This window comes from Mus caroli, unplaced genomic scaffold (genome assembly GCF_978045245.1).
Source record: "Mus caroli unplaced genomic scaffold, Mus_caroli_1 scaffold_8, whole genome shotgun sequence".
NCBI lineage: Eukaryota > Metazoa > Chordata > Mammalia > Rodentia > Muridae > Mus > Mus caroli.
Genome location: NW_028227263.1, coordinates 132,594,063 through 132,619,795, shown reverse-complemented (window position 1 = coordinate 132,619,795; position 25,733 = coordinate 132,594,063). Strand labels below are relative to the sequence as shown.

The following is a 25,733-nucleotide window of genomic DNA, read 5'->3' as shown; positions in this document are numbered from 1 at the left end:
TGTGGGTGTGGGCTTAAGACCTTCATCCTAGCTGCCTGGAAGTCAGTATTCTGCTAGCAGCCTTCAGATGAAGATGTAGAACTCTCTGCTCTGCCTGCATCATGCCTGCCTAGATGCTGCCCTGTTCCCACCTTGATGATAACAGACTGAACCTCTGAACCTGTAAGCCAACCCAATTAAATGTTGTCCTTTTAAGACTTGCCTTGGTCATGGTGTTTGTTCACAGCAGTTAAAACCCTAACTAAGACATAAGCTATCAGTTTGAGGGTGGTGGGACATGAAAGAGCTGTAGGGAAGAAAGGGAAGAAGGAAGTGATGTAATTATATTTTAGTCTAAAAGGTATTAAGCTTAAAGAAGAGGGTTGACAGAAGAATTATGATAAAGGTATTTGTATATTTATGTATGTTTTATATGTAATATGTTTCTGTAAGTATAAGAAATTATGAAAGAATAAAAGGTTTAGAATCTAGACTTAAAAACAACAACAACAACAATTGATCCTGGACTACAACTCTGCTGCTTTACATAGACTTCAAGGTTTTATTGTTGTGATTCGTTTGTTTGGAGAAAAGGTTTCATGTAGCCCAAGCTGTCCTTGAACTTTCTAACTTGCTATTTAGCTAAGAATGGCCTGAAACTGCTTTACCCCCTAAATGCTGGGATTACACGTGTGATGCCACAGGTAACTTCTGTCACTTTCTCCTCACATACCACACTGAATCAAGGTTCCTGTCTGCCTTCTCCCTAAGCTGCATTTCCCCTGAAGGCTGGAACCTGCTCTCATCCCTGTCTGCCTCACAGAAGGACACCTGGTTTGTTTCAGTCACCTTGGCAGCCCAAGTTCTGTGAAGGAATTCCAGGGTGGAATTAGGGTAAGCTGACCTCACACTGGGGGCATTAGCCCAAACATTCCACTGCTCTAGTCACTGGGTTGTTAGATAAGTATTTCTGTCTTGGGTAGGAAAAAGAACTGATAATGTTAGAGTGATGCACAAGGTTTGGAGTTCTTCTATGTTTTTATTTTGGTTTTTATTGGGATGCCTACTTCATGTCTGCCTGCCTTATGCAGATGAGCTTTATACTGTTGAGAAAACAGCAGACTTATCAGGTAGCTTCAACGATAGCCTTTCTTATTTAGGGGGTGGAGAGCTAAAGTCTTTTTTTTTTTCAGGGAAATAAAAAGAAGTTAATTACATTTCACTGCTACAACTTTTCTTTTCAAGGGAGTAGACAGTTAGAAGCTTCTAAATCTTCTATGGGACAGCCCAGAGGCTTACTTGCAATACTTCAACCAACAGAAGTAATAATCCCAGCACGTAAGTCTTTGCATAACTTATTGAAGTGAGGATCAGAACCAGATGTGTGGTGGTGGTGGTGGTGTGTGTGGTGTAGTGTATATATGTGGTGTATTTTGTGTGTGTGGTATACATATGTATATATGTGGTACATATGTGTTTGTGTGGTGTGTATATGAGGTGTATTGTGTTTGTGTGGTAATGTGTGGTAGAGTGTGTATGTATGAATATGCCTTGAGTATTTGTTAGTAGTGAAGTCCATAGAAGAATTAGACGGGCATTTGGTAGGAAATTAAATACTCTAAGCCTCAGTGTACTATGTGCCTCTCATTAAAGGCTGCTGGTTTTTTCCACTTCCTTTCTCTTTAATTTATGTGCATAGCCACCTTGGGCCTTTCCTGTGTCTATGAATGACTTCAGTTGTAATTCCCTGTACATGTCTTGAAAGTTGGTCAAGCTCATGGTCAAGATACTGATGCTTTGCAAATATACTGTATTACTTATAATTACTTGTACTTTCTGAGCTTAATGCTTCAGATCAGGATTCACTATGCAGCTTGTGCCTCCAACATACAACCCTCTCGTGTCAGCCTCCAGGCTACTAGAACTATAGACATGTGCCATTTTTCTCCTATGCTGTGGTTTTTAATTTAAGAAGAAAATAACATGGCATTTTGCTCACTGGCAGAACAGAAGTGTAAGGTCCTAACTTCCATCCTTAGCTCAGGGGTAGGTTGACAAAAAAAATTATTTTTTTAAATTTAAGTTTCTATTTATTTTTTGAAATTGTCATATGTGTATACACCGTATCCTGCTGCTCATACTCACTCCCCTCTCTCTGGCTCTCCCTCAGCACAGTACCCTTGTCACACCTCCCTCTAAGATTTCTGTCTTCCTTTTATATTTTTAATTATTTTTAACCCTCTAAGTCTAGTTAGTGCTCACTGGTGTAGAGTCACCCATGAAGGCATTGGGAACCTGCCAGGGAACAGAATTGTAAAAAAAAAAAAAAAAAAAAAAAAGCTTTACACCCCCTAATAAACATCAACTTCCAGTAAAATCCTTAGTTGGTATGGGACCTTGGAAGCCCTTTTTCCTCCATATTAGATGTATGTATGATTGATTGTATGCAGGTAATCACGGCTGCTATGAGTTTATGTGTGCAACAACCATGTCATGTCGAGAGGATAACATTTCACAACATGCCTCCCATCTTCAGCCTTTCTTCTACTCTTCCTCCATGGTGGTCCCTAAACCTTAAAGCGTGGGTAAAGGGTTAATGGCAAGTATACATCTATACCCAAGCACCTGTAGGCATCTCTTCTTACCACTTTGAACAGTAATGTGTACTATAGGCATAAATTTTTTGCAACCTACTTTTAATAATGGTTCAACCTGTCCTCTGGCCCACAACCCAACAGAGGTAGTAAAAAAAAAAAGTAATTAGAATATGGAGGAAGTAGACCTGTTCAGCAGTAGTTCTTTAGAGGCCAGGGGCAGCGGGGGTGGCAAACTCAATCTTCTTTGGCAGCAGTTCATTCCTATAGCAAACATCAAATAAGATTCAGCTGCTGCAGACCAGACCTCTAGGCAGGCAGACACCAGGCATGAACCAGCAACTGTAGTTCAAGCCTGAAGAAACCACCAGGCTCACCAACTGGCCTAAGGCAAGGCCACGGAGGCTGCAAGCTGCTACAGGAACCTCACAAGCAGTTCTTGGGCAAGTTTCTCTCAATGACAGTGTTATCACAAGTTGAACTCAACAACACTATGTAAGACAAACTGATACATGCCTGTTTTTAGCAAAGAATAACAAGGTGGAGCAAGCCAAACCAAGGCTCAGTGCTCATCTCCCACTGTCTGTGGGATCATATTGATATTCCTTCCTCCTGGGTCTTTTCATTTGTTTGCTATATCCAAACATCCTTTCACCTGTGTCTGCTTCAAGAGAACAATCTTTCATGTGTTTGCTATAGCAAGATATACTTTTAACAGTGTGCCCCAGCAAAACTTCATTAGACATAAGTAACTTTCCAGAGAACTAGAAGTTTCCACTTCAGTGTACTGCGATGATAAGCTTATTTGTCCCAAGTTGAGAGCAGCACAAATATATTATATAAACATAGGTGCAGGACTGGAGAGATGGCTCGGTAATTAAGGGTGCTAGCTGTTTTTCATCTATGTCTGAGGAAAAGCCATTACTGATGGCTTTACTGGTCCTGGCCCTCTTTGTGATAGAGTACAACAGCTTTCAACTCTGTCTTTCCATGCCCTTATCCTGGAAGGGAGGTCCTCAGCTCCTGAGTCTGCAAAACTAAGGTGTTATGTTTTTGAAATCCCAGTCATAAAATAAAGCACCAGATATAAAGAGAAGACAATGATTTAGCAAACTAACTTAAATGTCTGCTAGATACTGGGATGGATTTACTAACATTTATTATCTTAGTTATCTGGATACTCTGTTGATTTCTTTGTCTATTATAGCTCCACTCTCCCAACTCTGTCTTAAACCACTGTCTTCTCTTTGTTCCCCTCCAATGGCCTTCTAGCTAGACCAACTGTGAAGCCATCAGAATTCCATAAAAATAAAGGTGAGTCAAAGGAACTGGTAGTACAAGTGGGATCCAAGGCTAATACAATGTGAGACTCTAGAGAACACCAGTGAGTATGACCACTAGTCTAGAGGCCACCCTAGCAAAAAAGTAGATAAAACCAATCCTTTTGAATAGTTGGATTTGTGATGGTGCCATCTGATCCTCACTAGGGAGTAGCAGAGAGGCTGTAAACCATAAAGCATAGACTGAGTTAGAATCCCAACTTTCTTTCTTTCAATGCAGAATATGAAACCAGTCCTCCCAGTCTTGGTGTTGACTTTCTGGGAGCTTCTTCTCTCTTGATTTTTCTGCTTAGAGTTTTCCCAAGACTGCCTGCTGCAGAGTCCTTTTTAAACAAAAGCCAGCTTTCTACTTTGCTGTTCTTCCAACCTTAGAACTTCCTAAATGCTAAAGGTTTGCTAAATGCCTGTCAAGAGTAGATTCCTCACTCAGCATTCTTGTCTTATATAGTTAGATTTATATTTTTTTTACTTTTTGAGAATTTCCTACATGAGTACTGTATTTACATCCCTCTCCTCTCCAATTCCTGCCATATTCCACTACAACTCCTTAGAAAATTTATTTCTTCTTTAATTATTAATGTTAACACACACATACACATGTATGGGTACAAAAATGAGTGTGAGCATGCATGCATGTGCACACGCACATACACACACACACACACCTTAATGGATCCATTTAGTGATGCTCATATGATCTGTCTAAGGTTAACAACTTGAGATTGGATAGCCATTGAGGGGACTGGTTCCTAGAGAAATCAGATTTTGCTTATATCTACAGTCAATGATTGCCTGCAGCTTTTCATCTATGGGTTGGGATTTGTGAAATTTCTCCATTCTAGGTTGTTATGTAACTAGGATTGTCATTATGCAAGTATTGTTTAGATGACCATATTGTTAAGACTTCTTGGATGTATCTTGCTTGTCATGGCTAGAAGACACTATATCCCAGAAACATCCTGGTTCTTTGGCTCTTACTATTCTTATGCCCCATCTTCTGAGATATTATCTGAGTCTTGTGTGTACTTGTGTTATAGATGTGCCATTTCTGATTGTTTTCCCCATAGTCACTTAGTCTTTGTATTTTAACCAGTCATGGATCTCAGTAATAGTCATCTCCTGCAAAAAATAAGCTTTCTTAGATGAGGGGTGAGAATTATGATTGGACTCAGCTATCTTGTTTTGCAATATGCCTGGGATTTGGTTGAATGAGGTATTTAGGGGATGTTGATATGGAAATAAGACAATGAAAAAAATATAATGCTCATCTCAAAGGGAATAAAAGATAGTTTATTCTGGAACCAAATATGAGTATCCATCTCCTAAAAACATAGACTCAGGTTTCCTCAAATTCCATGTTCCAATGTGGTAACAGTTTCATGAACTTTTTATAGTCATAGGACAAAGATAATAAAGATACTTTTCAAATGTATTGGTAGAAATATCAGGAAGCAGGTTTACAGTGAACTGTGTAAATCTCAGCTACAGGCCTCAGATGTTATCCTTTGCCCTTTTCTTCATGGAAACTAAGGTTCTGTCTATCTACACATTTCAAAGATCTACCAAAGGCTCAAAGATCTACCTAATGATCAGAAAGGTGTTAGATCACACCAGAGGAAGGTAATAAATGGCTATTGAAGGCATAAAGATAGTCCAAGATAATTTGACTCTGGACTTGCAGCATTCAAACTTCTCTACATCATGAAAATTGATAATTTGACTCTAGACCTGCAGCACTCAAACTTCTCCACATCATTAAAGTTATCAATCGGCATGTGTGCATGACTCCAGTCTTTTTCCCCCTCATGCAGCCGACTCTGCAGGTCTGTGTGGAGCTGTGGTTGTAGGTCTCTGATCCACAGGATGTGGTTCATGAAAATTGTCAAGAATAAGGTCTGCTTTAAAAGATACCAAGTGAGATTTAGAAGGTAGCGAGAGGGTAAAACTGACTACTGTGCACGGAAATGATTGGTGATCCAGGACAAGAATAAGTATAACACACCCAAATACAGGATGATAGTTTGTGTAACTAACAGAGATATAATCTTCCAGACTATATATGCCTTGATATAGGGGAATATGATCATCTGTGCAGCTTCCAAATACTGTATGAAAGTTGGCCTGACAAATTATGCTTCAACCTAGTCCACTGGCTTGCTGCTGGCCCACAGGCTTCTAAATAGGAGGAAGATGAAGATGATGGAGGAAGATGAAGATGCATATAAGAAACAGTTCTCTCAGTACATCAAGAACAACATAACTCCAGACACGGAGATGTACAAGAAAGTTCATGCTTTATAGATCTTGTCATGCATGGACAAGATCTATAAAGGCCAAATGGAGGTGAATGGAGATAAGTACAATGTGGAAAGCATTGATGGTCAGCCTGGTGCCTTGACTTACTATTTGGATGCAGGTATTGCCCAAACTACAACTGGCAATAAAGTTTTAGGCCCCTGAAGGAAGGTGTGGATGGAGGCTTGTCTATTCCTTATAGAACCAAACAATTCCCTGACTACTCTGAAAGCAAGGAATTCAATGCAGAAATACATTGGAAGCACATCATGGGTCAGAATGTGGCAGACTACATGTGCTAGCTAATGGAGAAAGATGAAGATGCATATAAGAAACAGTTCTCTCAGTACATCAAGAACAACATAACTCTAGACATGGAGATGTATAAGAAAGTTCATACTGCTATCTCAGAGAATCCAGTCTATGTGAAGAAGCCCAAAAGAGATGTAAAGAAAAAGAACTGAAATCATCCCAAAATGTCTCTTGCCCAGAAGTAAGACTGGGTTGCTCAAAAGAAGGCAAGCTTCCTCAGAGCTCAGGAACAGGCTGCTGAAAGCTAAAGCAATTTTCTATGAAGATGTTTTCCATAAAGACAATAAATATATTGATCAAACAAAAAAAAAGTGTTCAGTCAATCAGCCTTTGTCATCTCAGCTTCTTTCTTTTAAAAAAAAAGCTTTTATTTTTATTTTCACAAGCAAAACTAAGGCATGATAAGAAGCCTGTATAGTCAAGTAGTTTGAATAATTTCAGTTGGCTCAAGGGCTGTTCCGAGTTTTTCCAGTGCTAGGCCCTGGAGTGATAAGGGCAGCTGCACAGTAGTCATCTACAGTCTAAAGACAGTTACTCACTGGATTGGGTTGTTTTGTTTGCACATAAAGATGAGCTTTCCCATCTTTAGAAGTTAACTAATCCTGTTCTGGTGGAGTATGCAGGATCAGGAAGACCCTCAAATGTCAAAGTATCAAAGTACATAAATAATACAGTGAATAGATCCATCAGTCCCAAATGCACTGCTAATCTTAAAGCATAGCTATGATTGCGTTGCTTGTTCATACCACTACCAAAGCATGAAGCTTTGCTTAGAATCAGGATGTGAGAAGGCTTCGCTTCTCATTTTTTGGCACAAACCTGTTTTTCAGTTAGTGCTAGTGGTTTGCTGAAGCATGGGCTTCAGCTCTCAGCTGTAGGTTCTATAGCTAGAGGAAGGAAGTAGTTCTCCACCAGAGCTGCTTGGAGTCATGAACACTATCTTGGAGCTCTTGGCTGTTGTTTATATGGGAAGATGTGTTACTCACTCATAATAAGAGAAACGTGTTGAAGCATCACAGTGATAGAGTTTTTCAGCTATAAGGTTGAAAGTGGGCAGGATGTTTAAGAACTGTAATTATGTGTGCTCCTGAAGTTTGTCCCTAGGGACTCATACATGTGGAACCACATGCTCTACCACTGAACAATGTCCTCAACCTTATTATTACTTCTTTAAGATAGGGCCAGTGTGTTGGGGAACAAATCAAAGAGACATCTGCTCCCCACTCTTTCTCTCATGGACTGTGGAATTCCCCTAGAGTTTTAGGGACTCTGACTCAGTTCACATTAATATTTATACTTTGGTTCTGTGAATATTTCAGGCATAACTAGGTCATAAAAAAGTGGAGATGTTAATAAAGATATTTTAATATAGGCTAAGGATAAAGAGAGGAGCTCAGAAGGAAGTAAGATGTTCCAAAGTGTGGTACAGATACCTCAAGGAGAGTTGTTGCTCACTGATTCTTACAACAGTCAGATGTAGGGTTTTGGTAGCATTGGAAATTACTATCTTATCACTAAGGGATTTCTGAGGGAGACCTCACAGTATTACAAATGAGAAGGCTACAAGGTTACAGGAAGGTAGCAAATCTTTACTATGAACCAAGCTTTCCAGACCTTCAGATGAATAAGAGCCCTTCTGAAGGTCATATACATTCAGGTTGTAAGCCAAGGTCATTGCTATTTTAACATGAAATATGTATATATGAAAGAATGTTGATGCTGTATTGGTGGCCTTTAAAACAAGTGCTAATTTTACTGGATTTCTTACTTCTCTGCTGGCCATAGGCTTATTAAGAAGCCAGGTGAGGCCTTCCTTTCCATTTCATGTCCCATAATTTCTTTGTCTTCCTATTATGGCTCAGTAGGGTCCCACTCACTAAATTGCCCAAGCTGGTCTTGAACTTAAAACCCTTTTGCCTTAACCTCCTAAACTGTACTACCAGGGCTGAGAGTATTGTCAAAATATTGTTTGTAAGTTGGTAATGACTGTAGCTTATAAAGCAGATGATTCTTAGAAAGATAAAGACAGGGCTCATGAGAAGACTCTGCAGAGATGAGATGCTTCCTGCCAAACCTGAAACCCTGAGAAAGATCCCTTGGACCCACATGGTGGAAGAAAAGAATGAGCTCCATTAAACTGAACTCTGACTTCCAGATGCATTCCACAAAATACAAAAAAAAAAAAAACCCACATACATATACACAAGGAAATAATTATATGAAATAAAAATATGGCTTTAAGGTATAAAAACAATTCAACAGATTTTTTGAGGAGGGAGAAGTGAGGAGATACATTCAAGAAGGAGGGGCTCACAGCTAAAAATGTAGAAGACCTTAAAAAGGAAACACAAAAATCCCTTAAAGAATTACAGGAAAACACAATCTAACAGGTCAAGGAAATGAACAAAACCATCCAGGATCTAAAAATGGAAGTAGAAACAATAAAGGAATCACAAAGGGAGACAACCCTAGAGTTAGAAAACCTAGGAAAGAGATCAGGAGTCATAGATGCAAGCATCGCCAACAGAATACAAGAGACAGAAAAGAGAATCTCAGGGGCAGAAGACACCATAGAACACATTGACACAACAGTCAAAGAAAAGGCAAACGGCAAAAAGCTCCTAACCCAAAGCATCCAGGAAATCTGGGACACAATGAGAAGACCAAACCTAAGGATAATAGGTATAGAAGAGAGCTAAGATTCCCAACTCAAAGGGCCAGTAAATATCTTCAACAAAATTATAGAAGAAAACTTTCCTAACCTAAAGAAAGAGATGCACATGAACATAGAAGTAGCCTACAGAACTCCAGATAAACTGGACCAGAAAAGAAATTCCTCCTATCACATAATTAAAACACCAAATGCACTAAACAAAGACAGGATATTAAGCAATAAGGGGAAAGGGTCAAGTAACATATAAAGGCAGACCTATCAGAATTACACCAGACTTCTCAACAGAGACTATGAAAGCCAGAAGATCCTGGACAGATGTTATACAGATCCTAAGAGAACACAAATGCCAGCCCAGGCCACTATACCCAGCAAATCACTCATTTACCATAGATGGAGAAACCAAGATTTCCCATGACAAAAACAAATTTACATGCTATCTTTCCACAAATCTAGCCCTACAAAAGATAATAGATGGAAAACACCAACACAAGAAGGGAAACTACACCCTAGAAAAGGCAAGAAAACAAAATTCTTTCAACAAACCCAAAAGAAAATGACCACACAAACATAAAAATAACATCAACAATAACAGGGGGCAACAATCACTATTCCTTAATATCTTTTAACATCAATGGACTCAACTCCCCAATTAAAAAGACATAGACTACCATACTGAATAGCTAAACAGGACCCAGCATTTTGCTGCATACAAGAAACGCACCTCAGTGTCAAAGACAAACACTACCTCAAAAGAAAGTGCTGGAAAACAATTCTCCAAGCAAATGATCCCAAGAAACAAGCGGAAATAGCCATTCTAATATCGGATAGAATCGACTTCCAACCAAAAGTCATCAAAAAAGATAAGCAAGAACAATTAATACTCATCAAAGGAAAAATCTACCAAGAAGATCTCCCAATTCTAAACATCTATGCTCCAAATGCAAGTGCACCCACATTCATAAAAGAAACCCTACTGAAAATAAAAGCACACATTGCATTTCACACAATAATTCTAGGGGACTTCAACACCCCACTCTCAGCAATTGGCAGATCAGGGAAACACAAACTAAAGAGAAACACAGTGAAACTAACAGAAATTTTGGACCAAATGGATATAAAAGATACCTATAGAACATTTCACCCTAATTCAAAAGAATATACCTTTTTCTCAGGACCTCAGGTACCTTCCCAAAAATTGACCATATAATCCATCACAAATCAGACCTCAAATGAAAGCTCACAGCTAAAGTTCTTAGCTAGTTATAAAAATGGGAGAGTGGTCTCTGTGGGTTGTCACTGAAGTCCTTTTTCTAACAAATGCTTTGATTTTTTAATAAGATTGAAATGATCCCATGCATCCTACCAGATCACTATGGATTAAGAGTGGTCTTCAATAGCAACAAAAGCAACAGAAAGCCCACATACATATGGAATTTGATCAATGCTCTACTCAATGATAACTTGGTCAAGGAAGAAATAAAGAAAGAAATTAAAGACTTTTTAGAATTTAATGAAAATGAAGACACATCATACCAAAACATATAGGACACAATAAAAACAGTGGTAAGAGGAAAACACATAGCCCTAAGTGCCTCCAAAAAGAAAGTGGAGAGAACTTGTACTGGCAGCTTGATAGCACACCTGAAAGCTCTAGAAAAAAGGGAGCAAATACACCCAAGAGAAGATGGCAGGAAATAATCAAACTCAGGGCTAAAACTAACCAAAGAGGAACAAAAAGAACTATATGAAGAATCAACCAAACCAGGAGCTGGTTCTTTGAGAAAATCAAGAATATAGATAAACCCTTAGCCAGACTAACCAAAGGGCACAGAGACAGTATCCAAATTAATAAAATCAGATACAAAGAGGGAGATAAAACAACAGAAACCGAGGAAATCCAAAAAAAATCATCAGATCCTACTACAAAGGCTTATACTCAACAAAACTGGAAAATCTGGATGAAATGGACAATTTTCTAGGCAGTTACCAGGTACCAAAGTCAAATCAGGATCAGATAAACAATATAAACAGTCTTATATCCCCTACAAAAATAGAAACAGTCATTAATAATCTACCAATGAAAAAAAAGCCCAGCACCAGATGGGTTTAATGCAGAATTCTATTTGACCTTCAAAGAAGACCTAATACAAATGCTCCTCAAACTATTCCACAAAATAGAAACAGGAGGAACTACCCAACTCATTCTATGAAACCACAATTACTGTGATACCTCAACCACACAAAGACCCAACAAAGAATGAGAATTTCATACCAATATCCCTTATGAATATAGATGCAAAAATACTCAATAAAATTCTTGCAAACCGAGTCCAAGAAAACACCAAAATGATCAACCATCATGATCAAGTAGGCTACTTTCCAGGGATACAGGGATGGCTCAATATATGGAAATCCATCAACATGATCCACTATATAAACAAACTCAAGGAAAAAAAAAAACCACATGATCATTTCATTAGATGCTGAGAACAAATTTAACAATCCAGCACCCCTTCAGGATAAAAGTCTTGGAAAGATAAGGAATTCAAGATCCATACCTAAACATAGTAAGCACAATATATGGCAAAACAGTAGCTAACATCAAACTAAATGGAGAGAAACTTGAAGCAATCCTACTAAAAACAGGGACTAGACAAGGCTGCCCACTGTCTCCCTATCTTTCAATATAGTACTCGAAGTCCTAGCCAGAGGAATTATACAACAAAAAGAGGTCAAAGAAACGCAAATTGGAAGGAAGAAGTCAAAATATCACTATTTGCAGATGATATGATCATATCATTATCTGACCCCAAAAATTCCACAAGAGAACTCCTAAACCTAATAAACAACTTCACCAAAATACCTAGATATAAAATTAACTCAAATCAGTGGTCTTCCTCTACTCAAAGGATAAACAGGCTGAGAAAGAAATTAGGGAAACAACACCCTTCACAATAGTCACAAATAATATAAAATACCTTGATGTGACTGTAACTACGCAAGTCAAAGATCTATATGACAAGAACTTCAACTCTCTGAAGAAAGAAATCAAAGAAGATCTCAGAAGATGGAAAGATCTTCCATGCTCATGGATTGGTAGGATCAATATAGTAAAAATGGCTATCTTGCCAAAAGCAATCTACAGATTCAATGCAATCCCCATCAAAATTCCAACTCAATACTTCATAGAGTTAGAAAGGGCAATTTGCAAATTCATTTGGAATAACAAAAAACCTAGGATAACGAAAACTATTATCAAAATAAAAGAACTTCTGGAGGAATCACCATACCAGACCTAAAGCTGTACTACAGAGCAATTGTGATTAAAAACTGCATGGTACTGGTATAGCAACAGACAAGTAAACCAATGGAATAGAATTAAAGATGCATAAAGAACCCACACACCTAAGGTCACTTGATTTTTGACAAGGGAGCTAAAACAATCCAGTGGAAAAAAGACTGCATTTTCTTTTTTTTTTTTTTTTTTTTTTTTTTTTTTATTATGGTTGCTGGGATTTGAACTCTGGACCTTCGGAAGAGCAGTCGGGTGCTCTTACCCACTGAGCCATCTCACCAGCCCCCAAGACTGCATTTTCAACAAATGGTGCTGGCACAACTGGTGGTTATCATGTAGAGGAATGCGAATTGATCCATTCTTATCTCTTTGTACTAAGGTGAAATCTAAATGGATTAAGGAACTCCACATAAAACCAGAGACACTGAAACTTATAGAGGAGAAAGTGGGGAAAGGTCTCGAAGATATGGGTACAGGGGGAAATTTTCTGAATAGAACAGCAATGGCTTGTGCTGTAAGATCGAGAATCAACAAATGGGACCTCATAAAATTGCAAAGCTTCTATAAGACAAAAGACATTGTCAATAAGACAAATAGGCCACCAACAGATTGGGAAAGGATCTTTACCTATCCTAAATCAGATAGGGGACTAATCAGATAGGGGACTTTATATATATAATATATATAAAGAACTCAAGAAGGTAGACTCCAGAAAATCAAATAACCCCATTAAAAAATGGGGCTCAGAGCTGAACAAAGAATTCTCACCTGAGGAATACCGAATTGCTGAGAAGCACCTGAAAAAATGTTCAACATCCTTAATCATCAGGGAAATGCAAATCAAAACAACCCTGAGGTTCCACCTTACACCAGCCAGAATGGCTAATATCAAAAATTCAGGTGACAGCAGATGCTGGCGAGGATTTGGAGAGAGAGGAATACTCCTCCATTGTTGGTGGGATTGCAAGCTTGTACAACCACTCTGGAAATCAGTCTGGTGGTTCCTCAGAATTTGGGCATATTACTACCGGAGGATCCAGCAATACTTCTTTTGGGCATATATCCAGAAGATGTTCAACTATGTTCATAGAAGCCTTATTTATAATAGCCAGAAGCTGGAAAGAACCCAGATGCCCCTCAACAGAGGAATGGATACAGAAAGTGTGGTACATTTACACAATGGAGTACTACTCAGATATTAAAAAGAATGAATTTATGAAACTCCTAGGCAAATGGATGGACCTGTAGGGCATCATCCTGAGTGAGGTAACCCAATCACAAAGGAACTCACACAATATATACTCACTGATAAGTGGATATTAGCCCAGAAACTTAGGATACCCAAGATATAAGATACAATTTTCTAAATGCATGAAACTCAAGAAGAACGAAGACCAAATGTGGACACTTTGCCCCTTCTTGGAATTGGGAACAAAACACCCATGGAAGGAGTTACAAAGACAAAGTTTGGAGCTGTGATGAAAGGATGGACCATCTAGAGACTGCCATATCCAGGGATCCACCTCATAATCAGCTTCCAAATGCTGACACCATTGCATACACTAGCAAGATTTTGCTGAAAGGACCCTGATATAGCTGTCTCTTATGAGACTATGCCGGGGCCTGGCAAACACAGAAGTGGTCACAGTCAGCTATTGGATGGAACACGGGGCCCCCAATGGAGGAGCTAGAGAAAGCACCCAAGGAGCTAAAGGGATCTGCAACCCTATAGGTGGAACAACAATATGAACTAACCAGTACCCCCGGAGCGCATGTCTCTAGCTGCATATATGTAGCAGAAGATGGCCTAGTCGGCCATCATTGAGAAGAGAGGCCCCTTGGTCTTGCAAACTTTATATGCCTCAGTACAGAGGAACACCAGGACCAAGAAGTGGGAGTGAGTGGGTAGGAGAGTGGGGGGGGGGGGAATTTTGGGATAGCATTTGAAATGTAAATGAAGAAAATACCTAATTTTTAAAATCGTGCATTATCAATGAATTAAATTGTGTTTATGTTGCTGTGTCTATGGTGCCTGTGAATGGATGGACATCAGAGGGCATCTTTCATGACTTGGTTCTCTCCTTCACTCTGTAGATCCTGGAAATTAAGCTCAGATTGTTGGGTTTGTGCCTACTGCCTTTACCTGATATGCCATTGTTCCAGCCTCAAAATTGATCCTGTTTATATGGGCTGTGAAGTCTCATGTCAATATTTTCTTTTGAGACAGGATCTCACTATGTAGCCTAAGTTGTCTCTGAACTCACGGAGATCCCCATGCCTCTGCCTACTTAGTGCTGAAATTAAAAGTGTGTGTTAGAATGCCTGCCAGTATTTTTCCTCTTCAAAATTGATGTTTATTCAAAGAAGGAGGAGGAGGAAGAGGAGGAGGAGGGAAGAAGAAGAGGAAGAAAGAGGGAAGGAAGCAAGCAAAGAAAGATGAGAAAAGAAAAAGAAAGAGAGAAAGAAAGAAAGAAAGAAAGAAAGAAAGAAAGAAAGAAAGAAAGAAAGAAAGAAAGAGGAAGAAAAGAAGGAAGGAAGGAAAGAAGGAAGGAAGAAAGAGAGAAAGAGAGAAAGAAAAAGAAAGAAAGAAAGAAAGAAAGGAAAGGAAAGGAAAGGAAAGGAAAGGAAAGGAAAGGAAAGGAAAGGAAAGGAAAGGAAAGGAAAGGAAAGGAAAGGAAAAGGAAAGGAAAGGAAAGGAAAGGAAAGGAAAGGAAAGGAAAAAGGAAAAAGGAAAGGAAAGGAAAGGAAAGGAAAGGAAAGGAAAGGGAAAAGGAAAAGGAAAAGGAAAAAAAGAAAAGGAAAGGAAAGGAAAGGAAAGGAAAGGAAAGGAAAGGAAAGGAAAGGAAAGGAAAGGAAAGGAAAGGAAAGGAAAGGAAAGGAAAGGAAAGGAAAGGAAAGGAAAGGAAAGGAAAGGAAAGGAAAGGAAAGGAAAAAGGAAAGGAAAGGAAAGGAAAAAGGAAAGGAAAGGAAAGGAAAGGAAAGGAAAGGAAAGGAAAGGAAAGGAAAGGAAAGGAAAGGAAAGAAAAGAAAAGAAAAGAAAAAAGAAGAAAAGAAAAGAAAAGAAAAGAAAAGAGAAAAACGAAAAAAGAAGGGGAAGAAAGAAGGGAGGGAAGGAAAGAGAGAAAGAGAGAGGAAGGAAGGAGGTAAGTAAGGGAGGATGGAAGGGAAGAAGAAAAAAGGAAGGAAGATGCTTATTCCTTGATGCCCTTCCCTTCACTCTCTAGCTGTTTTTCAGGTTCACAAGATTGAATCCTGGCCAGGTTCACTTAACAGGATAGACCCTCCAATTAAGTCACCAGTATTGAGGGACATTTCCTCAGTGGAGGAATGATAGAAAGTATCAGCATCTTAAAGTGTCCTCTTGTCTTCCTTCACCATGTATATTACTTTTCCGTTGCTGTAATACAATACCACAACCAAAATCAACCTAAGGAGGAAGAGTGTATTTTGAATTCAGACTTTAAAGGGAGAGTCTATAAGGTCAAGGGAATCATGACAGCGCAGGAAGCTGAGAAAGAGAGAGGAGAGTGGGGGTAGAGATTATCTTCAACTGCAAATGTAATATAGAGATTTTAGCCTTAGAATTTGTTAAAAATTAATTTTTTCAGTTTTAAAATTTTTTTATCATTTAAATGCATTTTATACATCAAACATAATAATAATATTGAGTATTTTGAGAATCAAATAATATATATAAAATTTGTTCAATTTTTATATTCATGTCCTTTCATACCCTAAAAATAACATTAATGAATATTTAATACAATCAGTAACTGTGGATCCTATATCTAACATTGAATACTAAATTATTTCAAAACATACAAAATATTCTTTGGGAGTTAGGCATACTACAAGAGCATAAAATATTAAAAATGAATCATTAAGAGATATATTCAAAAGCCCTTATATGATACCACCTAACAGTGAGAGAGTATTTAAAATACATTATATATCTGTGTACATTGTCTAACAGTTTACTTAAAAAAAGATTATCAGTGTTTCTAGGAGAGAAATTATTTTATCAATAAGTATAATTTAAAAGTTTCAAAATAGCAAAAACTCTTTGAAGTTGAACATTGAGAAAATGCTAATTTCAAGCACAGTGAGAAAATTAATATTTCCATGATTTTTTGTAGAATATGATTTTAATATTTTCAACTGCTAATATTCAACAAACAGAATGATTATTTTATGATATACTTCGTTATTATGTCTCCCTTTTCATTTCTGATTTTATTAACTTGGATACTGTATCTGAGCCCTCTGGTTAGTCTGGCTAAGGGATTATCTATCTTGATTTTTTTTCAAAGAACCAGATCCTGGTTTTATTGATTCTTTGTATGGTACTTTTTTTTTCTATTTGGTTTGATTATTTCCTGGTGTCTACTCCTCTTGGGTATATTTGCTTCTTTTTGTTCTAGAGCTTTAAGGTGTGCTGTCAAGAAGCTAGTGTAAGCTCTCTTCAGTTTCTTTTAGGAAGCACTTAAAGCTATGAGTTTTCCTCCTACCACTGCTTTCATTGTGTCCCCTAAGTTTCCGTATCATGTGTCTTCATTTTCATTAAATCTAAAAATCCTTTAATTTTTTTATTTCTTCCTTAACCAAGTTATCATTGAGTAGAGAGCATTGTTCAGTTTCCATGTAAATGTGTGCTTTCCATTGTTTTTGTTGATATTTAAGACCAGCCTTAGTCTGTGGTGATCTGATAGGGTGCGTGGGATTATTTCAATCTTCTTGTATCTCTTGAGGCATGTTTTGTGACCAATCATGGGGTCAGTTGTGGAAAAGGCACCATGAGTTGCTGGGAAAAAGGTATAGTCTTTTGCTTTAGGATGAAATGTTCTATAAATATATGTTAGATCCACTGGACCATAACTTCTGTTAGTTTCACTGTGTCTCTGTTTAGTTTCTGTTTCCATGATCTGCCCATTGGTGAGAGTGGGGTGTTGAAGTCTCCCACTATTATTGTGTGGGGTGTGATTTGTGCTTTGAGCCTTAGTGAGGTTTCTTGTATGAATGTGGGTACACTGCATTTGGAGCATAGATGTTCAGACTTGAGAGTTCTTCTTGGTAGATATTTCCTTTGACCAGTATGAAGTGTTCTTCCTTATCCTTTTTGATAACTTTTGGTTGAAAGTTGATTTTATTTGATATTAGAATGGCTTTTCCAGCTTGTTTCTTGGGATCATTTGCCTAGAAAATTGTTTTCCAAACTTTTACTCTGAGGTAGTGTCTGCCTTTGTCAATGAGGTGGGTTTCCTGTATGCAGCAAAATACTGGGTCCCATTTACATATCCACTCTGTTAGTCTATGTCCTTTTTGGGGAGTTGAGTCCATTGATGTTAAGAGATATTAAGGAAAAGTGAGTGTTGCTTCCTGTTATTTTTGTTGTTAGAAGTAGAATTATGTTTGTTTGACTATCTTTTTTGGAGTTTGTTGAAAGATACTTTCTTGCTTTTTCTAGGGTATAGTTTCCGTCCTTGTGTTGGTGTCATCCATCTGTTATCCTTTGTGGGGCTGGATTTGTGGGAAAATGTTGTGTAAATTTGTTTTTGTCATGGAATATCTTGGTTTCTTCATCTACGGTAATTGAGAGTTTTGCTGGGTATAGTAGCCTTGGCTGGCATTTGTGTTCTCTTAGGGTCTGTATGACTTCTTCCCAGGATGTTCTAGCTTTCATAGTCTCTGGTGAGAAGTCTGGTATAATTCTGATAGGTCTGCCTTTATATGATACTTGACCTTTTTCCCTTATTGCTTTTAATATTCTTTGTTTACTGCATTTGGAGTTTTGATTATTATGTGACAGGAGGAATTTCTTTTCTCCTCCAATCTATTTGGAGTTCTGTAGACTTCTTGTATGTTTATAAGCATCTCTTTCTATAGGTTAGGGAAGTTTTCTTCTATAACTTTGTTGAAGATATTTACTGGCCCTTTGAGTTGGGAATCTTCACTCTCTTCTATATATTTTATCCTTAGGTTTGGTCTTCTCATTGTGTCCTAGATTTCCTGGATGTTTTGGGGTTAGGAGTTTTTGCTTTTTCTTTGACTGTTGTGTCAATGTTTTCTATGGTAACTTCTGCCCCTGAGATTCTCTCTTCTATCTCTTGTATTCTGTTAATGATGCTTGCATCTATGACTCCTGATCTCTTTCCTAGGTTTTCTAACTCCAGGGTTGTCTCCGTTTGTGATTTCTTTATTCTTTTTATTTCCATTTTTAGATCTTAGATGGTATTGTTTATTTCCTTGACCTGTTAGATTGTGTTTTCCTGTAATTCTTTAAGGGATTTTTGTGTTTCCTTTTTAAGTGTGTCTAGCTGTTTACCTGTGTTCTCCTGTATTTCTTTAAGGGAGTTATTTATGTCCTTCTTAATGTCCTCTATCATTATCATGAGAAGTGATTTTAGATCCTAATCTTGCTTTTCTGGTGTGATGGTGTATCCAGAACTTACTATGTTAGGAGAATTGGGCTCTGATGATACCAAGTAAGCTTGGTTCCTGTTGCTTATGATCTTATGCTTGCCTCCTACCATCTGACTATCTCTGGTGCTACCTGTCCTCCCTATATCTGACTGGAGCCTGTTTTTCCTGTAATCCTGGTTGTTTCAAAACTCATCAAAGTTCATCTGTCTCTGTGATCCTGTGATTCTGGGATCCTAGGATCCCGAGGTCCTGGGTGTGTCAGAGTTCCTGGGAGTCAAGCTGCCCCTTGAACCCTAGTTCCTGGTGTGACCAAGCTTCTGGGATCCTGGGATCCTGGAATCCTGGGATCCTGTAGACCTAGGCCTATTAGAGTGCCTGGGAGTGGAGCTTTTTCTGGGTGTTGTGGAACTGGCTGCAGAGTTCACTGCCAAGGTCTGCTCAGGGCACCTCTGATCCTATGATTCTGAGCATGTTAGAGCACCTAGGAGTGGAGTTTCCTCCGGGTGTTGTGGGACTGGCTGCAGAGTTCACTCCCAAGGTCTGCTAAAAATTAATTTTTATTTTAAAATGTATACAATATATTTTGATCAACTTTTTCTGTGCAACCTTTCATAGTTTCTATGAGTTCACATGTATATCAACTCTAGTGTATCTGGAAGAAGCTTGTTTCCATGGAGTCATTCATCACTTCTAGCTCTTACAGTCTTTCTGCCTCCTCTTCTGCTTATTCATCAGTATCACCCAGCTACAACAACCATACAACTACTACTAACAGCAACCTACCTGCAAGATATATTGGTGCAATAATGGCACAAATGTTATGGAAGTAACCAACTAATTTTTTTTTAATTTGATTCAAGTCCAACCCCATGGCATGGAGCCCATAGCTGACACTGCTAACATGGCCAAGGACCTGAGACTCATTAGGTCATGATCTCTAGGGGGAAAAACCTACTATTATTCTGCTAAAAGAATAGTAATAAAATAACATACTGCTATATCCATAGATCAGAGATTACTCAACCCTCATCAGAGAAGCTTCTTTTAATAGATGAGAACTGACATAGAGACCCTCAACTAGACAATGTACAGAGAGGGGGAGACTTTGGAGCTCTCATCCCTAAGTCTCTAACCTTTTCAAAATTAGGGATATCATTTGTAAGAGTACTGCCAATTTAGTGTTTGGTTAATTTTTTGTAACAAACTTTTTTCTATGTTTTCACAGTAATTCTACATAGGCCTGGTCTTGTTCATGTAATTTCAGTTTCAAGTATAGCCTTTGTCATTGCCCTGCTATGTGGGCTCATGCTATCCTACGTGATATAGTAAGTATACAACAAATAACCTCACTCATTCTTTTTTTTTGGGGGGGAGGGTCTTGAAAAAGGATTTTTATTTTAAGATTGGAATATTATATATTTTTCATATATTTTCATATATGTTTTACACGTTTTTATATTTTTTCATATATATGTTTACATATATATATTTCATAAGAAAATTCTTAGAAAGAAGAAAACTAGTAGTATAAGGAATAGAAGTTTTGGTGGAATTGCTCATTGTTAGGTCACAGGTGAGGGAGCCTAGGCCACAGTAGAAGACTTAGGATTGCCAAAGCTAATGTCCTGATTTCTAACAGCAACTTCTTCATAGTAGGCAGTGATGCTTTAAGTCTTAGGATGGGATGTGCTATATAGCTCTATAAACAGATTTCACCTTCCTCCTATCCTTCCCCAGGAAAAACCTGAGTTTCATAACCCAGCAAGAGCTAAAGTGTGGTTCTATTGTTACCACTCCCTGCTTCCTCTTACTGACCTCTCACTCTAAGTCAATCTCATGTAACAGCTTTCTTTCCTTGAATATACTATATACATAAGTGTCTCTCTTCCTTAGTTTTTGCCCTTTTGTTTTGTTTTGTTTTTATTGGATATTTTATTTATTTACATTTCTATTGTTATCCCTTTCCCCAATTTCCTGCCCAGAAACACTCTATCCCATCCCCCCTCCTCCTGCTTCTATAAGGATATACCCCCATCCACCCACCCACTCCTACACCTCCCCACCCTTGCATTCCCTTACACTGGGGCATTGAGCCTTCACAGGACCAAGGGCCTCTTCTCCCATTGATGCCCGACAAGGCCATCCTCAGCTACATATATGGCTGGAGTCATGGATCCCTCCATGTGTACTCTTTTGTTGATAGTTTAGACCATGAGAGCTCTGGTTGGTTGATATTGTTGTTCTTCCTATGGGGTTGCAAACACTTCAGCTCCTGCAGTCCTTTCTCTAACTCTTCCATTGGGGACCATGTGATCAATTCAATGGTTGGCTACAAGTGCCTGCCTCTGTATATGTCAGGCTCTAGTAGAGCCTCACAGGAGACAGCTATATCAGGCTCTTGTCAGCATGTACTTCTTGGCATCCACAATAATGCCTGGGTTTTGTGAATGTACATGGGATGGATCCCCAGGTGGGGCAAACTCTGGATGGCTTTTGCTTCAGTCTCTGTTCCACACTATGTAATTGCTCCCATGAGTATTTTGTTACCCATTCTAAGAAGGACCAAAGGACCCATAATTTGGTCTTCCTTCTTCTTGAGCTTCATGTGGTCTGAACCTCACCCATTCTTAATAAGGCAGCAGGTACACAAGGAAATTATTTTGTGTCAAAAGATGATGATAATGGCGATGATGATGGTGACATTTTTGTAATTACTAAGTAATTATGGACATTATACATTTTCAGACCAGTGTTTGCCAAAATATGGATTGTTGGTCATACCAGAGAAGGAGGAAGAAGAGGGGGAGGAGAGAGGGAGGGGGGAGAACAAAGAAGGAAAAGAAGAGGAGGAGGAAGAAGAAAAGGAAACCAGACTAGATTAAAATTTAATGAAATGGAAATGCTAGAACCTTCCCAGTATTGGGGTTATAAGTTTGTACCAACACATCTGCTTTTTACATGGGTCCTTGGAATTTAACTCAGGGTCACAGACTTATGTGACAATTACTTTCCCTTCTGATTTTTAGAATTTAGATATTGAAGCTCTTATTTTTTAATTAATTATTTTATTTACATTCTAAATGTTACTCCCCAGGCCCCCCCTCAAAATGTCTTATTTTTAAAATATATCTAAAATGTTTTTATTTGTTTTTTGCGAATTTCACACAACATGCTTTGATCACATTGGGTGGAGCTTTCAAAAGATGGCATCATCATTTTGAAATTATTAAGCCAAAGTGGCATCATATTTGAACCACATTCTATAGCTCTGATTCAAAACTAGCCAAAGAAAGTACAAACTTCTTCTAAAGTTGATGGCAACCTGAGTATGGCAAGTGAAGACATTTATAAGACTCAACTAATGGGAAGGACTTTTATTTTTTTCTTTTTTGAGACAAGGTCTCACAGTTTTAGCCCATGCTAGCCTAGAACTTACTATTATTCTGTCTGTGCCTTGAGCTGGGAGTATATTTTTATACCAAGATGCTGAGTATAGAGTGTTTGATATTTGGCTTATTGTGGACTGTGGGAATTCATATCAATGCTTAAAAATATTGAATTAAAAGTTGTCTTTATTCCTGTGTATTTTTGAATCTTCTTAAAATTTGCTTCTTTGACCAGTGCCTCACTCTTCCTGAATCTACATCTTTACATTTAATGGAAAACAATTTTGCCATCTCACAGGATGTGTCTAGGACAGAGGTTCTCAACCTAAGGGTCTAAACTCTCTTAGGGTCCAAATGACACATTCACAGGGGCTTTATATCAGATATCCTGGATATTCAATGTTTACATTGTGATTCATAAAAATAGCAACATTGCAGTTATGAAGTAGAAATGAAAGTAATTTTATGATTGGGGGTCACCTCAACATGAGGAACTGTATTAAATGATCTTGGCATTAGGAAAGTTGAGGACCACTAGTCTAGGATGTTTGTTCTTCCTGCTTTTTCTCTATCACTGCTCTTTAGAATACAATTAAGCTAATCATCAAAGTGTTCTTTATTACCCAAGTCACATAGAACTAGGTACATAGTATGCTAGGAGAAAGTAAAATACTGTCATCTATTTCCACATCATATGGAATAATCTAGTTCACAGATCCACTTTTAGAACTGGACTGACAAAGGGGAGGCACAACCTCAAGTGCAAACCTTAAGGAGGTGTTTAAAAATTCACTAGTCAGGATGAACAATATTTTAATTTAGTGTTATAAAATATCAATAACCAAATAGCAATAGTTTACAAAATAATAGCGTCTTTCTGTGTTGCTGTGTGTGATCAGAGGCCAATGTCTACTTCTGGTATCATTCCTCAGGTGCCATCTACCTTGTTTTTTGAGGTGGGATCTCTCTCTGGGATTTAAAACTAGATTATATGGGTGGCAATGAGCTGCAGGAATCTGCCTGTCTCTGCCTTCCCAGGGTTGGGTTGCACGTATGTTCCATCACACCTGACTATATATGTGGATCCTGGGGATTGAACTCCTTAGGCTTGTGTGATAAGCTTTTTGCTGACAAACCTGTCTCTTCAGCCCCGTTAAGTACAGAGTCCATGCTAGGCAAAGCCAAGGTATTACTAAAAGGAGCAGTCTGGAACATCCTGTATTTATTTAGAACCTTGACATTTTGTTCATTGTAGGTTTCTTGGCATTGCTTTTTATTTTCTATTATATTGCAGGGATAATGGCTTTTTTTGTATCTTGAATTTTGTATTAGTCTATATATGTCATCCATACCCAGTACTGCTTTAATTATGAGGTTTGAAACTATATTTGTTGACATAAATCAGCTGGGCCAGATCAGAAATTTCAAGTTTCACATAAATGTGTATTTCTTTCTCTGTTCTCCACCTACCAGCATGTATAAGCAATTACTCTTGATTCAAAATATTTCATGACCTTGGCTAGAGTGATGAATTGGGGGGGGGGGGTTAAGAGCATTCCATGCTCTTGCAGAGAATTGGATTTCGTTTTCCAACATCCAGGTCAGGTAGCTCACAACTACTTGTAACTCCAGATCCAGGGAATCTAATGTTTTCCTCCCTGTTTTCTTCATAGGCCCCTCTCCCAGCCCCACCCATATAAATATAAATACTACTTAAAAGGCTGCAATGTTAAGACAGGATGGCTGACTGCAAAAAAAAAAAAAAAAAAACTGCCTTTACATTTATCTCTATCTTTCTCCAGTCGACTGGTAAAAGCTGAGGAAAAGCAGCAGCTTGCAATGTTGTATGAAAATGTCGAGATTCCACTTGTAGATGAGGAAGAGGTCTCTGAAGATGATGGTTATGATGAATCTTCTCAGTTGCATCCAGAGAATGAGGAGCTGGGAAAATTCATTAGCTCAGGTGCTTTTTCCTATTATATCAAGGCTGTCAATGGTGATTTGATCTTTTCCAAAGAATATTTAAGTGGGATCAAATATAATCTGAGTTAGGAAAAAAGGATGTTCATATAGAAATGAACCATTCTTACCAAACCCCAGGGGACAATGAGGAGCTGTCTTGTTGATTCCCAATGTGGGCAATTCCAAGAATCTAAGCCAGAGTTTGGGAAACAAATATTGTTTTGAATGAAACTTTACCTTGAACATAATTATTATTGTTGCATTATTCCTGCATTTCAAATATCTACAAGAAGACACTCTCATTTGCTTCAAGCTGGTATAGAAATGGGTTCCAGGTCTGTACAATAGAGATCATTTCTCCCAAATGGAAGGATGCTATGTGAGACACAAGCATATGAGAGATGACTATGTTCATTTGTGAACAGAGGATGCCATAAATTCTTCAGAAGCTTGATGTTATAAATTCTTCAGAAGCTTGGTTTTGTAAAAAAAAAAAAAAAAAAAAAAAAAACCACCTTTCAGGTTCTTTGATCATATGTTCTAGAAGAACACGTAATTTTCAGTGTCTGATCCAAACACAATGGCATCCTCTCCTTGGTTCCTTTTAAACAACCCTAGCCGGGCGGTGGTAGTGCACGCCTTTAATCCCAGCACTTGGGAGGCAGAGGGAGGCAGATATCAGAGTTCAAGGCCAGCCTGGTCTACAAAGTGAGTTCCAGGACAGCCAGGGCTACACAGAGAAACTCTGTCTTGAAAAACAAAAACAAAAACAAACGAACAAACAAAAAAACAACCCTAAATGTGCCCAACCTGAAAGACTCAGATGCTAAGAGCAGAAGTAATGATGCCTCCTGAGGTTGAGCCTTTATAACCTGTGAAATAATATTTTCCAATGCCTTTTTAATTACATTGAATTATTATTGGATAATTGAAAGGCTTGAATACAGAATATAATCATATTAAAATTCAAATTTTAGCTGAGGGTGATGTCTCACACCTCAACTCACAGCACTTGGGTAGCAGTAACAGGCAGATGGAGAATTCAGGGCCAGCCTGGAATGTGTAGTATGATCTTGTTCCAAAAATCAAACAAACAAACAGAAAAAATACATATTATTAAAAAATCACCATCCTTATAAGTAACATTTAGTATTTTTTTTGAAATGCCTTTATTTTTTTTCTGATTTCCCCAAACCCCTTTGTCTCCATTTCTAACCCTCATTTACTCCGATCTTAGTAATATAATTTCTATATTTTAGTTATTAAAACAAAAAGAATGGAAAACTTAAGAAAATGAAGGAAGAGCAAAATTCATTGAAGATCATCAGAGAACTTCAGTTATACCAAAAAAGTGGAGTCACGAAAAAATGGAGAAAGATGAAAACTCAGGAAAGCTGTGAAAACAAAAGAAAGGTGTACCATGTGCTAGACAATGTAGAGACCAAACGAAGAGATAACAGACAACTGAGAACACAA

General features: G+C 38.1%; 1 protein-coding gene and 1 pseudogene across 1 annotated transcript; both read left to right on the top strand.

Moving 5' to 3' along the window:
- The first annotated feature begins 970 nt into the window (after positions 1–970).
- On the top strand, positions 971–25,573 carry CUNH19orf18 (chromosome unknown C19orf18 homolog). The gene is made up of 6 exons (XM_021165993.2): positions 971–1,109; positions 1,225–1,317; positions 3,846–3,887; positions 20,135–20,234; positions 24,098–24,258; positions 25,517–25,573. The coding sequence occupies exons 1-6, from the start codon at positions 989–991 to the stop codon at positions 25,552–25,554; spliced, it is 555 nt and encodes a 184-aa protein (XP_021021652.1). The 5' UTR covers positions 971–988; the 3' UTR covers positions 25,555–25,573.
- Positions 5,777–6,768, top strand: LOC110297246 (large ribosomal subunit protein uL18-like; annotated as a pseudogene).
- Positions 25,574–25,733: the final 160 nt, after the last annotated feature.